The sequence below is a fragment of the Macrobrachium rosenbergii genome, chromosome 3 (genome assembly GCF_040412425.1).
Source record: "Macrobrachium rosenbergii isolate ZJJX-2024 chromosome 3, ASM4041242v1, whole genome shotgun sequence".
Taxonomy (NCBI): Eukaryota; Metazoa; Arthropoda; class Malacostraca; order Decapoda; family Palaemonidae; genus Macrobrachium; species Macrobrachium rosenbergii.
The window spans coordinates 44,297,804-44,313,976 of record NC_089743.1 but is presented as its reverse complement, the minus strand read 5'-3'; the positions used below and the strand labels follow the sequence as shown (position 1 = coordinate 44,313,976).

At 37.7% G+C, this 16,173-nt stretch overlaps 1 protein-coding gene across 1 annotated transcript in view; it reads left to right on the top strand.

The window, feature by feature from the left end:
• The window catches only part of LOC136854885 (uncharacterized), a 23,380-nt gene extending 7,494 nt beyond the window's left edge, over positions 1 to 15,886 (top strand). The window contains exons 2-5 of the mRNA XM_067131418.1: positions 5,348 to 5,863; positions 6,454 to 6,680; positions 7,181 to 7,355; positions 14,172 to 15,886. Coding sequence (XP_066987519.1) covers positions 5,348 to 5,863; positions 6,454 to 6,680; positions 7,181 to 7,355; positions 14,172 to 14,174 — 921 coding nt within the window. The 3' untranslated portion in view covers positions 14,175 to 15,886. The remainder of the gene's footprint in view (positions 1 to 5,347; positions 5,864 to 6,453; positions 6,681 to 7,180; positions 7,356 to 14,171) is intronic.
• Positions 15,887 to 16,173: the final 287 nt, after the last annotated feature.

The following is a 16,173-nucleotide window of genomic DNA, read 5'->3' as shown; positions in this document are numbered from 1 at the left end:
CCTCTGAAAATCTCAAAACTATTAGAGTCTTGATTACATTTTAGACAATAGACAATCTCTTCACATCCATATGATTGATTAAAGTTGACTAACTCTCATTATTATAATAACAAGCGTAGCGATATCCCGTCTACCGTAAGAGACAGAGAGAAGTTAATTAAAGTCAGGAAATCAAGAGCTGTAAAACGCATCCGTCACTGTTAGTCATTATGACTGTTTTAAAGTACGTCGATCACCCACTAGACAGCAATCTATTTGGCCCCTATAGAAAGTCGCGCAGAGTGAGTCTATGGCCTCTGAATTATACGGGAAGCGCTGTAGAAGGAGGAGGAGGGAAAGGAGGAGGACGAGAAGAAGGAGGAGAAAGAGAAGGAGGAGGAAGTGACAGTCATTCTGACTTTGTTTTAGAGAACGTCGATCACCCACTAGACAGCAATCTATTTGGCCCCTATAGAAAGTCGCGCAGAGTGAGTCTATGGCCTCTGAATTATACGGGAAGCGCTGTAAAAGAAGGAGGAGGAGGGAGAGGAGAAAGAGGAGGAGGAGGTGGAAGAAGAAGAAGAGGCATTAGAATAATGATTAGTGTTTCGCCTCCCGACCGGCGGAAACAGACACGGATATCCACGAGTGGATTTGCCAATCCCAACTCCTAACCTCTGCGGTTTCCTGTCGAAGTTCCCTGTTCTGTTTTGCCGATGAGACGTCTCTGCGTTCTGCCGGTTACGCCTTTTTATTCCTCGCTAAATGATATGTTTCTATTTGCTCTCTAGTCATCGATTATTTGCATTTCTATTCAGACTTTGTAGGTAGCGGTCTAATGGGTCTTAGCCTGCTTTACGGGCAATGCCATCTTTCGTCAAAGTATACCTTTTAATTTCTTTCCATTCTGCTTAATTATTTATATGTAACTCCATTTACGCACACATTTATTCATCCAACAGTCAAGTCTCTCACAGATTTTTCACTTTACAAATCTCGAACAAATGCAAAAATATTAGATTAGAGAAAACAAGGGAAAAAACTGGCCGTGTACATCAGCCTTTCTCAAGTAAATTTTTTTTTCTTTTTCACATTTTCCACATTCATAATTACGTTTGGAGCTGAGGCACTTTTCCCAGATCTCTCTTGCGGGCCCAGGTCGAACCACGAAGTGTCAGTAACCTAGCTAGTAAAATAGAGAGAAGAGAGAGAGAGAGAGAGAGAGAGAGAGAGAGAGAGAGAGAATTGCCTAGTGGCACGGAATACTCCCCGTCTAAGATGCAAACTGATATACATTTTAACCTGTTAAAAAAATTAGAAAGAATTCAGACGGAGAGAGACTTCTAGAACCATGTACCGTAAGTCCACGGACGCTGCCAAATTCAGCGCTAAGCGGTACGTAGAAAGAAAGTCGTGTTTTGTCGGGGAGCGGGGGGAGGGTTGGATGAACGACCTTTGCTGTCGGCACTCTAAGGGGATAGTAACAACGATTTCTCCCGCGTGGGGTTGGGCCCAAGAAACCGTCTTTAGGTACCTCGTAGTTGGTCTGATGTTTTTTTATTCATGAGCTAAAAGGGCTCAGTATTCGTCCCAGAGACAAGGTCGTTTATGATCAAAGGTTAGCTTTTTGCAGAGTAATATCAGTTATTTATACTGGATGCGTCAATTGATTCACCTTTTTGGATTAAATCAAAGCTTGCTCCTCATGCTTCGAAAGATTCTCTCTCTCTCTCTCTCTCTCTCTCTCTCTCTCTCTCTCTCTCTCTCTCTCTCTCTCTCTCTCTCTCTCTCTCTCCTAATGCTACAAAAGAGAGAGAGAGGACAGAAGAACGTCGCTGGGTTATGTGCCAAATACCTCACACAGGCATCTTAGACAGGTATAGAGTAGTCCTCTTGAAGTTCAGTAGGTCAGTCACCTGATTGAATATAACTTTTTTTTTTATTTATTTATGTATCTTCTCTAAAACTTGTTGAGAAACACATCCCTCAAATATTTTTTTCTTTTAATACGTGGGCAAAAATTTGATGAGTCATCCGTCCCACATTCATTAAATTCAATAATTGAAGTTTATTTGAGATCTGGTCAACATGGCCAGATATTGGTGGGAAATTGTTACCGAAAAATGAGAGACTTTAGTTTAGATTATTTTAAGCTCTTTCTCTATTAACCACATTAAAATATCCATTTGCCTTAAAGCTATTTTGGATGAATTATTGGTTGTAACGACATAATTGGCTGTTATCCGATCATACATAATTCCGACTTTTATTCGTAGCTTTATTTTTGTTTACTGGCTCTTTACATATAATATACACACGAGCAGCTTATACATACATACATGTATGTATGTATATATATATATATATATATATATATATATATATATATATATATATATATATATATATATATATATATATATATATATATATATATATATACGTGTATATATATATCTGTCCGTGTGTGTATAGATATACGTATCTGGTAAATTACCTAAATATTCAAATATATTTATATATAAATATATATATATATCTATAAAAATTATATAAATATTATATATATATATAAATATATATTATATATATATATATATATATATATATATATATATATATATATATATATATATATATATATATATATATATATATATATATATATGTATATGTATATATATATATATATATATATATATATATATATATATATATAAACACAGAGAGAGAGAGAGAGAGAGAGTCCTGTCGCTTCCTTTGACCGCTGAGCCATCAGGAAGTCTGGAAGAAACACGGAAGCAGATGAACTGGAAATTATCGGCCACGCGTTCCAGAAAGGAATCCGCAGATACAGGTTCTGGAGTGACCAGGGTGAGGCGTGCCCTAAGTCCTATAGCTTAGGGAGACTAGAGGAGCTAGCACCACTGACATAATTTCAAGGCGCCGCTCCAGTTTTTTTAGACCTCTCTCTCTCTCTCTCTCTCTCTCTCTCTCTCTCTCTCTCTCTCTCTCTCTCTCTCTATTTGAGTATGTCAGGCACACGATTATTTTTTAAGTAATTGAATGCAACGTCTCTTAAATAAATTTAACAGATTCTAAATCAGGAAATTATATATATATATATATATATATATATATATATATATATATATATATATATATATATATATAATATTATATACATAATTATATTGTATATATTTTAATATATATATATATATATATATATATATATATATATATAATTTAAATATATTTATATATATATATAAATATATGAGTTTATACATATATATGTGTGCATATGTGAGCGTATACGTACGGATGTGTATATTTATGAAGATATAACAGGAAGTTCAACATGTAATTCCGTTACCGCCATTTACCTTTTATTGTGAAGCAATTCTTCCCTAATCATCCGAAATTTTCCATTTTTAAGGTTTTATATGGGTTCCTACGAAGCATGAATATCGCTCTGCCGTCTAACTACCCAAAGAATGAAAGAAACATGTTTTAAATAAATAAATAATTTGAAAAAAAAAAAGGTTAGAAAAACGTGTCTTTCAACCGACAAAAACTAGAATGGTTCCCCCTTCGAATCTCTACGACACATGACATACTTTCTCTTAGGGAATATTGACCTCGTTTTCTATAATCACACATCAAGGAGGGACCTTGGTAATTGGCCAAGGAAGCCAGTTTTTATGGGCTTCTCTCTCTCTCTCTCTCTCTCTCTCTCTCTCTCTCTCTCTCTCTCTCTCTCTCTCTCTCTCTCTCTCTCTCTCTCTCTCTCTCTCTCTCTATTTGTAAAATGAACTATATAATGATCATCGAGTGAATTATCTCAACTCCCTAACTAAATATAGCAATAATGATAACAATGGTTATTTATTATTATTATTATTATTATTATTATATTATTATTATTATTATTATTATTATTATTATTATTATTCCTACTGTTTTTGTTGCTATCAGCTGTAAAATTATAACTTCCGGAAGGGCAAACGCAGCCACTGTAGGCTATTCGTTTTGCGACAAAACCTTTTAGTATAGCACAAGGAAATTTATTAAATTTATTACGGTATTCTTTATCATAAACTTACAATTGCGTACTGGTAGTGAATGGCATCTTGGGAGCTTCCGTAGTTTTTCCTTAACAAAATTTGAATGAATTATAGGAAACATTTGATCTCTGTGGTCGAAGTTTTTACATCTGGTTACGACGTACACCTGGACTGTGTAATTTTGTGTGTGTGTTTATTTGTAAGAGGTAGAATAATTGAACTTCGATGTATACATAATATTCAATGATTTGAACGCTTACTGAAACACACGTACTCACACACATACATTATATACATATCTTCACATACATACATTATAATTTATATATATATATATATATATATATATATATATATATATATATATATATATATATATATGTGTGTGTGTGTGTGTGTGTGTGTGTGTGTGTGTGTGTGTGTGTATGTGTGTGTGTGTGTCTGTGTAAATATAACTCACCAGAGAGAGAGAGAGAGAGAGAGAGAGAGAGTGGGTGGGGGGGAAGTGAATGAAAATACATACCATTATACCACACATCGTTCAAGATTTCGCTAGATATCGGATTCTCAGAATCCCAGAAGAAACACGAATTGAACGGGAAAGTTACACAAGAAAAATTATCTGCTGAAGTTTGACAATTGAAACCTGAAACCTTTGCTGGAGCATCAATAGAGAACGAAAAAAACATTTGTTGAGAGATAAAAAAAAATCTAAAACTTCATAGAAAGAAAATGGGTCATGGACTTGGATGCATAGGTGCATATAGATGCATATATAGAGGACTATTTTTGTTTACACTTTTCCAGTAGATTTTTTCTCAGATAGCTTTAATATGCGTAAACAATTGCAGTTTTGACTGCAGTTTGTATTCTCTAACACTCACCATAATAATAACTATATAATTTTAACAAGAAATTATGTTGTTCTTGTGGTATTAGGTGTGACTCAGTTATTGCTGTCAGATAAAAAATAAAAAAGGACTTGATATAAATCAACTTTATGAAGGTGTGAGCATTTTTATTTACTGGTACATAATGCCTTTTACCATTATTTGAATACCAAGTTCCTTGTCACTTCGAAGGCATTATCATTTCTACTCTTAAAGCGTTTTGTTTTTACTGGTGCATAATGATTCTTATCATAATTTGAATACCCAGTTCCTTGTCTTTTCAAAGGCATTGTTATTTCAACTCTTAAAGCGTTTAGGTTTTACTGGTGCATAATTATTCTAGCCATAATACCCAGTTCCCTGTCATGTCGAAGGCCTTATTCATTCAACGCCTCTTCTTCTTCGCAGAAAAACATGATGCTCCTGGGCTTGCTCGTGTGCCTGAGCGTGGGCACACTGGCGCAAGAGTCCCCCATCAGCCCCTGGCAGAGCCTCAACAGCGCCATGTCGGACGCCCCGAAGGATGACGCCGCCGCCGGGAAGACTGGAGAGGAGGAATTCAGCGACGCGCCCTACGACGTCACCTACCCGGAGGCCGACTACCAGAACGAGACGGACTACATGTCCGACGAGGAGCTCATCCTGCAGAGCCTGCCCTTCAAGCTGCCCTTCAAGATGGACAAGAAGCAGCTGGCGGTCAGCATGAAGATCCTAAAGGCGGCCGTCAAGCCCATCCTGAAGAGCAAGGAGCTCCGGGACGCCGTCGCCTACATCGACGAGAGCCTGGCCAAGTACAAGACCGACCTCGAGTCGCAGATGTACGTCACCCTCCTCATGGACTCCATGCAGGAGATCTACGAGGGAAAGGAGACCGCCGAGCTCAACATGATGATCAAGAGGATCTTCACTGATATGAGCGACGAGGTAGGTCGACATTATTCTCTCTCTCTCTCTCTCTCTCTCTCTCTCTCTCTCTCTCTCTCTCTCTCTCTCTCTCTCTCTCTCTCTCTCTCTCTCTCGTTTCCTTTCCTGACTCTCACTCCGTCTGATTACTTTACACTTTTTAATAACTTATATCACTGTCAGTCTCTCATTCTCTCTTTACTTATTTCCCCCCCTCTCTCTCTCTCTCTCTCTCTCTCTTTCTTCTCTCTCTCTCTCTCTCTCTCTCTCTCTCTCTCCTCAAACTGATGATGATGCATTTTATTTCTAATATCAATCAAACGTCACATAACTGTTCGTACCAAAACAACGAGTTAAAATTGAATCACTCCATCACTCATTATTATTATTATTATTATTATTATTATTATTATTATTATTATTATTATTATTATTATTATTGATTTATACAGAGTCTTCTCTATTCTCCTTACAATCTTCTTAGGTGGTATATCAAGTTTCCTAAGGACATATAAAGAAGACGTAAACCTAGGCAAACCTAAACCTTTATTATTATTATTATTATTATTATTATTATTATTATTATTATTATTATTATTATTACCTGACAGGAAACCGCTCGAACCTTGGGGTCCGTGTGGCGATCATACGTCAGTCCCGCCATTGATAATTACGTCATTGACCCCATGAGGAGCTACGTCATCCAGCCAGTCAGGTCGTACCTGTACGAGCCCATTTCAGACTACGTATACGACTTCGCCGAGCGTATTGAAACTTGGATGGATGGCAGTCAGCGCCCTTACATCGATATCCAATACCCTGAGAACTATTACCGCAGGTAAGGAACCCATACTACCTTTTCATGCCATGTTACCTTTAGGAAAAGCAAAGATCTTCCTCTATGTCAAGGGAAGTCCGGTAGGGCGAGATTGAGGTCACAGACAAATGGTGAACCAAGATATAATTATTTTGTATTTTTACAATGCTAGATGATAAATTTTGTTGCATGGATTGAAAGTCATTGGTGATTATGACTGGTCAGTTGACTGAACGAAAAACGTGTACATAATCTCTTGTTTTAACGGTTCTTAATTTGTTAGCAATTTGCTTACAGTTTACAACTTTCCATCAGTATATCTGCCACGGCAAGTTCACCAGCTGAAAGATCACTGGGTGAATTTCAGGTGCCAAATAAACAGCTCGTCCTTTGTTTTGTGTAAAAAGCACATATCTCTCTCCTATTCTTTATTTCCAGATATGAATTATTCATTTAACTGTTCGCTTTTCTTCCAAAAACAAGAGTGATTCAATCTGTTTCTTCTTCTTCTTCTCCCTCAGATGGAGCGAGCGAGTCAACGACTACGCCAGTCGCATCTCCAACTGGGCTTCTCAGGCGCGCCAGGGTCTGGAGATGGCGAGAAGGATGCTGGAACTTCAGGAAGAAGGCAGGTGCCACGGCTGTGCCGACCAGGAGGAGCACTACCTCGAGGATGTCAACTTTTACAATGTACAGGTGAGGCTTTAAAAAAAAAAAAAAAAAAAAAAAAGATAAACGCCTCAATAAGAAATAATTTGTAAATTTACTCCTTCTCATAGGAAACCAAGTCAGGGGCCGAATTTATCAAAGTTTGTTCCTGGGGACTTACCTGGACTTAGGACACTAGCATTAATCTTCGTTGCATGCAGATCGGTTGAGAAAATTATTCCTAAATTGGAGGTAGAGTAAGAACATAATTTTAGGGATGGTAATCCAAAAATTTTGTGTGAGCAAATCTTTTCAGGACAAGTTAAATAATTGTTACTGTATTTGACAAAAAAATTTTGACCAGACGTGGAGTTGGATGCTTAAGACATAATTCGATGTGAGGATTTGAAACAATCATCATCATTAAATATTCTCTGTAGTTTTCCCTTGGAAAAGATCACATGATTAAAAACTTGACCTATCAGCGTCTTTTAGAAGACATTAAAAAGGAATGCCCAAGAATTTCAAAGAACTGGTACCTGGGGGCGGTTTGCTGTACCAGAGAATGTCTCCCGCCTGCGCCTAAGATTTCACAGAACTGAAAATTAAACATTGACAGAACTATTTTTATTTAACTGTGAAAATTTCTCTGCTTTTGTTATTTGGCCTGTAATAATTTTATCGTATACATTGCATTTTCTATTGCTTTTTTGGGATATAGAAAAGTATGATGGTTTTGAATGTAATGAGAGGCACCGACCCTTACATGAAAATGGAGCGTAAAGGAAAAACAATTTTTTTTTCTTATTAAACAGCCACTGTAATCAGACAATGATCATCGAAGGTTTAGTCGCAGAAGGAGTAAAAGTACTAAAAATCTTTAAATAAAGTCCCTTAAAGTTGAATATTAAAATTTTTTTAAATTGATAAAACATTTTAATTGCATGTGTTCTAAACTCTTTTAAATTTCAGCACTTTAAAGCTACCAGCATTGAACTCATTTCCCACTTTAAATGTTAGTATTAATTTTCAACTGATTTTACGTCATAAATGACCTCTAGTCTACAGACAAGTGAAGTATTTCTGCTTAGTAGAATGAAGGGTTACAAAACCTCTATGTGAATCAATTGCTGACCATCTGATAATTTGCTAAGAACTTCATACCATTCAGTTGTCTGTAGAAATTATTATAAATACTTAAAACTTTGTCTAAATTCCTCGATACCTTTTTAAAATTCCTTTTGAACATTTCATCCTAAATTCTGATAAAAAAAAAATCATCTCTAGACTTTTCATAACTTTTTCTGTGGATTTCATGTTACCCTCACTTACTCATGTTTTTTTTTTCCCCAACAATACTTCCTGTCCATCTAATCTAATGGTTTGTCTTTGTGCTATCAGTCACACATCCACTTCTTATGACTATCGTTTCCCCTCTGTTGTACAAAGTGGTAAACAGGACTAGACCTTCCATCAGACGAATGCAAATATCCCACTTCTCTATGACTTCACGACTTCAACACAACAAAGCATTGGTATAATTTATTCTCGGATTCACCCCTCTGCTAACAACAAAAAATGGGGCTGAAATTCATTCCAGTTCTTGTTTCACTGTCTAAAACCCTTCATTTTATTCTGTCTCAAAAGTTATTTTCTTCTTACATACTTCTGCTCTTCCTTTGGAGGATGTGCAAATGCCTTATCTCTTCCAGTAGATCCTATCATATTCACCTTACTTATCTTCTTGGTATTCTTCAAAAATCCTGGGGCTCTTTGGTTCACCAACGCTGGAGATGTATGTATGTCCCTTATATTGATGAGTTGGTCATGATAGGTCCATGAACTGGCGTGGCTGGCATGGTTAAGCGCAATAGGGGTTCTTGCCGCCATCGCTGCAGCCATTGCGATCCCCCCTTCAGTTGCAATTCCTGTGGCTATAGGAGCTGCTGGAGGTGGTGGTGGCGGCCCAACTGGAATTCGAGAACCGACATTTATACCAGTTCAAGTGCCCGTCATAGGTGCTCCTCCACCTCCTCCTGCCCCTCCAGTCGTTGGAGTAGCTGGTGATGGTGGAGGATTTGGAACTGGCCCTGGAGTTGGCCCTGGAGTACTTGGAGCTGGCCTTGGAGATGCCACTGGCATAGCAGCTGATGATGGTGGCTTTGGATTTGGATTATTTGGAGATTTTGCTGAGCCACTAGTCGGGGCTGGTGCTGGAGGCCCAGGAGGAGTTGGTCTAGCTGGAGGACCAGGCCTTGGAGGAGGACCAGGCATTATAGGAGGTCCAGGTCTGGGAGGAGGAGGAGCAGGCATTGCAGGAGGCCTAGGGCTGGGAGGAGGACCAGGCATTGCAGGAGGTCCAGGCTTAGGAGGAGGACCAGTCCTAGTAGGAGGACCAGGCATAGGAGGAGGGTCAGGTCTTGGAGGAGGACCAGGCCTAGTAGGAGGTCCAGGCCTAGGAGGAGGAGCAGGCTTTGGAGGAGGTCCAGGCCTAGGAGGAGGGGCAAGTGTAGGAGGAGGAGCCAGCCTGGGAGGAGGGGCAGCAGGGGCTGGTGGGTTGGGGACTAGTCCTCAAGTAGGAGCTGCACCAAGTACCTTCATAGTCCGCCGCAGACGGAAATACTCTCCTTATGAACACATCGACAGAAGTGCGGACGAATTTGATTACTCGGTTTTAAACGAAAGGTGTGTTTTTGTCCATCCCTCACGCACCCTATAAATACGTCCGTCCAGTGTTGTCTTTAACTCTTGCATATAGATGTCCAAAGTAGAGTTTTGAGCATAGCATTAATCATTGTTGTTTACTATCTCATGCCTTGTAAATGTCATCCCAGCCACACAAAGGCTCTTGTGCAAGTCATGACATGTTTTACCTCTCTACATATGTAGTTCTGCATAGCAATCCATGGATTTCAGAGTAATAATTCTCTCCAAGTTACTAGCTGAACCTTATGTCCCTCATCCGATTGACTCATTTTTGGTCCGTCATGATAAGCCATGTAAGTTGACTTCCATTATCAATCAGTTGATTATCCATCCACCAAGAGAACCATGATACATATCTTTCAGACAAGATTACTCATTATTCCATAAGAAACTTGGGTTTTTTTTTTTTTTTGTTCTTTAGGTCTTTCTATTTTATTCTTTTGTGAATCAAGCAAATGATACCATACTCTCTGCTGAAAATCATCAGTTATTTACTATCATTCACTTTTCCCTCCCTGTATCCCCTAGGCATCACCCTGGGGATTATCAGGAGGTGTAATATTTACTGGAGATTTGCCTCAGAGACAGTGGGAAACATTGCTTAAATCAGCAAAGAGACATTTAAAAGAAAAGACTTAGGAACCACCCCACTTAAGGCCGCCACTAAAGCTCAGTTATACCTGTGCAGTTATGCCTACACAGTCGGCCTGTGCAGGCTAAACTGAACCCACTAACGTTCAGTTATACCTGCGCAGGTATGCCTGTGCAGGCAAAACTGAACGTTAGTAGGTTCAGTTTTGCCTGTGCAGGCCGACTGTGCAGGCATAACTGCGCAGGTTTAACTGAACGTTAGTGGCGACCTTAAGGAACCACCCCATTTAGAGAAACAACAATGACGGGCCGAAAGCAAACACTGCATCCCTTGTGTTCCAATCTCATTTTCGGATGCTGTCGGGACGTTGAGAGCTTTCTGGGCAAAGTCGTCCAGTGGGGGTTGCATGGCAGAAGAAGCATCCTCTGAGGCTGAATAACTGACTGGTGGTTACGCGCTTGTGCTTTCCAAATAAAGCAAAGTTTCTGACTTCACAACACGCACCGTAATTCACTTAACAAGAGCTGACAAAAGGCAGGAAATGCAAAAAGAAGTAAATTTTTTGTTTACCAGTTAGAAAAGAGCCCCCTTAAAAACTGATTTGATGGAAGAAGCACCTTGTTTTACAAAGGTCCGACCAATGACAAGCATCTGCCGCAGGGAAACCTCAGAAATTCAGCCTCGGGAGAAAATGAGTTTGATGTCCAAATGCATTTACTGGTTCCGTGTGCTTTCCCGTAGGATATTTACATTTGTAGGATGTCTGTAAACTCTCAGCCTCCTCCTTCGTGATCGTCTGTCCTTTAAAACCCTAGTCCCATATTCCTTGCGTCTGACGCTGCTTACCATCCTTTAACATGTTGTGGATAATCAGTTCAGAATGTCAGTTGTATATTTCTTTTCTGTCAGGGTTTGAGGTTGTGACTAACTCTTCGGGTTAAATGGAAGAAACGTGTGAGAACTTGGTGGCACGAATGCGGGAATCTATCCGTTATCTATGTTGGTGATGGTATTTTCTCCTGAAACAAGCGAAATGTATCTCCACCACACTAGTTCAAATATTTCTCTCCATAAATTTCATAGTTTTATCATAATTCCACACAACTTTTCATACTTCCAAGATTCAGAGCCATTCCTGCGAGGAGATGCTTGAAATGGAAATGAACATTATTTAGCAAGTTCATTCTTAGATATTCATGAATCCATACATCCCGTTTTACTTGCTTTCACCCTCTTGGCCGACACTGTCAACACTTATTTGATGAGTCTTTCGTGACACTATTTGTATTTAAGATCTTCATACGCTCCTGTTCAAGACCCCCTTTTTATAAACATTAGAGAAAGAGGATAGATCCAGATTTGAACATATTTTTATTTATTCAATGAATTTCTTTATTTCTGTTACACTGATCATTGATTCCAGTAGATCAAGCGCATTTTTCTTCATAATCTGTCGAATACACGCCTCATTTTTCTTCACGCAACTGTACCCTAAGGAAACTTTAAATACAAACCTGATGAACAAAGGGAGAAGAGTAGAGAATATTCTTTTTCAGAGTATACTAGTTTCTATCTCCAAAGTATCAAACGGTATTCCAGTGCTCCTGAGAAGTCGCTGAGAAAGGAGGAGCTTTGGAGAACTGCAATGAGGCTGAAATCCTTATTTGCCTCTTTCGTCATATGAACTCGAGGAGTCATTGGAAATCTGCGTATCTGCGTTCACTCTTTCTGTTTGAATCGAGTTTTCGTTCGAAAGAAAGAAAGGCTATGCGTGATGAAGGTCCTCTGGGCGTTGATTTTTCGGGATTAACCAAGCAGGAAAGATCTTACAATACCTCATTCACAGAAGCACTGTGAGATACCACCTTGCAAACCAAACAGTAGAAAAATATATTAGCTTTCAAGCAAACAGGCTTGGCAGCGTTGCAATCCTTAAAATGCTGACACACACACTTGAAAAGCAATGCGATATAATCCCAAAACAAATTCAATTGTATGTTGAACGACATGCAAATGATGGGACAAGGAAACGACCAAAATAGAAATGAAATTGTTTAAGCAATGAAAACCGAAAGTAGTTGAAAATTTCTTTTCAAGGTAATCAGTTACTTATCCTACAAAGAAAATTCAAATATTAAACAGGAAAGGAACATAAACAACAAACCTCGACAAAGAACAAAGACTACGCATTCTTGAAACCTTTACTTTCGCACTTACGTTGACCCGCCTGTCCTGAAAAAACAAGTGACTCCAACGACAGCCAGCAGTGACACATGAGATGACATCAGCTGACATCAGAAGTTACTAATCTTAAACTGAAATGACTTAATAACGCCTCCATTTTTTTTCCAGGATCTTCGTTTTGTACAGTGTGACGTTACTGTCTTTGTTTATATATATATTTACTGTGTCCTTTTTATGTGTTATATTTGTCACTAGTTATTTATATGTTTTATTTGTTGTCCTTGCTTTGAATGTCATCAGTGTCGTTTTGTAAATGAACGTGCGTGTATTTTGTTCACTGTTTCGTCTCCACTGTGATCTGTTATTGAGCTTCTGTGGATAATTAAGTGTTTTCTGTCAGTGCTTTAAATTGACTCAAAACCGACTCCCGGGTCTTCATTCTCAAGGAATTTTTCCCTGGAATCTGGAACTTGTGCCGCTCAGATCAGGACTTGCTGTCAATGAAAGGCCAATGTCTGAATGCCAAAGTCCAAATGCCAAAGTCTCAACTAACGCTCAGACCAGTATGAATAATCAGAGAGCCTTTTCTCATTCTGTAAGCTAGAAAATTAATCCAGGCTTATTCTTTGCAAGTGAAAAACCTGTAGTCGGATATTTTAAGCTCAAGTGTCTGTACTTTTAAGAAATGCTTTTAACGATGTGATTCTTAAATGTTGAAAACACAGATAATAATTCAGCTCAAATTAGGATATGATCTGACAACAATTATCAAGTTAATATCAAAGACGAGAATATATCATATAACTAAAGTTATGCAGTACTTATGTTTTTGTTTGTCGAGATAATGAATTGTCTGATTTATCCTGAGATGAAGCTGTAAAATGCTAAAAAAAAAAAATTAAATAGTAAAATTGCATTGGCCGAGAAAAATTAATAAATGTTTAGATAATGAAAATATCTAAATGATTATTTAATCTGTCAGAGTCAACTTACTTAAACGATTTATGATTCAGCAAAGAATTTTACCATCATGGAAATTATCACTAATGACAAAAATTCTAATTTTTTTCTAAATCTCAGGCCACTGCAATTCTCGTACTCGATTTGTTTACTTTAAAAGTGATAAGCTTACTAATTTTAAATGAATTATTATAAATTTCACTTAAATCATAATAAATTTTTAAAGCTAATGATAACAAAATACCTGATAGAGTTAAATGAATCCATAAAAAAATGATTGCTAATCATATGAACTCTAACCTAACATAAGTTGATAAACTACATTAAAAGATAAAGAAAACCTAACAACTGGAATCTTTTAACGTTGTATGAAGAATTTATTTGCCTTGTACTCACCGAAATTCCTCGACGTCTCTTTTCAGTAAAATGAATCTCAAGTATAATAATAAAGAAGCGTATAAGCAATACACCAGATACGGCGAGAAGTATGAATGAATGAATGAAGACTCCCCAACGCCCTAGGATTAAAATCACCCATTGCCATCTGTAACTCACGTCCCCTCCAGCCAGAGGGGGTATACGTGCTACCATACTTCCCCCCTCCCTCTCTTCGTCTACTGGAGTTCTCTCATGAGTTACCCTTTGTGTATCGCATATTATTTTTCTTCTGTGTTTAGTTGTGTAACCAAAGGATGCTTCCACGTATACAAAGGAGTTTGCGAGGTATTGAATCACCAGAGTTAATGGACTCACCGTGAAACAAACTCTATCAAGAAAAAAAGTAAAACTGATGCTAATGGCCGACAACACGACGCAAGACTATTCAGCTTTTCCATATTTCAAAGTCCTTCTGAACCCCGCCTTTTTTTTTTTTTTTTTTTTTTTGGCAATGATCGTAGTGATGTTTATTCGAGATTGCTAAGTTTTCCCGTCGTCCTTAGAATGGGAAGTGTAAAATTGTGGGAAGAAAGATACTTTTAATTTTCAAGTTTATTACCTCATGCCGAAAGAACAGTATATACAGTACATTCAAACAGACAATTCCTTAACTGTAAAGCTTAGTATGTATCAAGTAAGATTCCCGTATTACAAGTCAGTTGAGATTTTACAGAAAATTCTTTAGCATCTTTCCCTAGTTCTTTCGAAGCCACCAATTCTTTTTCAGAGACACATCCACAAATCTTATTTTCGTCAATTGCCTGAAGGACCTTCTAATCAATGAAATCAAAACGGGTTGACATAACATCTCTTTCCGCTCCTTCTCCTGTCCTCTTTTTCCATGACATTTGGACCAAAGACAGCTCTTTGTTTTTATTTGTTTCGTCACATTGTTTGTTGTTGTTACTTTGTGAGCAGTAGATGCCGTAGGTTATCATATAAACAGAAGGGTTTGTTTTTCATTATATATATATTCTATCTGCTTCAAGACAGGTATTTTCATTCTGAACATAGTGATGATGACTGCTTCCCCCCAACGCCCCCTCGGCCTAATTTATTTCTCGAAATTTTCTTTATTTTTGTCATTATTATCCAAGCACTCAGTACTATACCAAACGAATCTTTCCATTCTCAAAAGCGAAGATTGAATAGACAACTAAATCAACTTAAAAAATTAACTTCTTTACGTTCGTAAATTGAGTATTGAACCACCAGAGCGTGAAGACAGTTTTAGCCCTATATTCTTCTAGGCATTCAGTTGTATTATTTAGTTGATATGCCAACACATAAACAATCTATGCCTAAACAAACATCAAATTTCGAATGGAAAGCTTGAACACCAACTTTATTAGTTAAAAAACAATGCAAATGTCTTTTTTTTTTAACTTAAAAAAATCAAAGTTCAGTTAGACTCCCGCAATAATCTGTATTGATGGTTATTATCTGTATTCCTGTTATTCCTGTATGTATTTATTCATGTTGTATTTATTTCCTAAGTGATAGAGCTCGCCTAATTGCTCTGACCTTGGGGTCAGGTCAGATGTTGGCTTCTTATATTTCCCATTACAAAAGATGAGGTAATCAAACTCCCTTTTTTTTTGTCTTCCATAGACCCTACTCTCACTGTTAATTATTATTATTTTCATATCGTTGTAAATAGTTATTAAGTTGATTTTTGCAATAAATTGTTGTTAAGTTACGCCTGCTTTCATTTCCCTTTACAGTGTTCAAAATAAAACAAGATTAGTTTTTACTGATCATTTCGCATGAAAATGTTTTCCAAGCATGACATAATTCTAAGTCCTAAGGCACATGTCCACTGGTCTATGCCATCAATTGTGTGTATCACTGCTTCTAATTGTTTCACTAAAAGCTGATTCATCTACGTTTACCAGATGTAGAGGAGTTGTTTATTACTATATGAGAGAAAAAAAGTATACCTTAGTTTTACCAGACCACTGAGCTGATTAACAGCTCTCCTAGGGC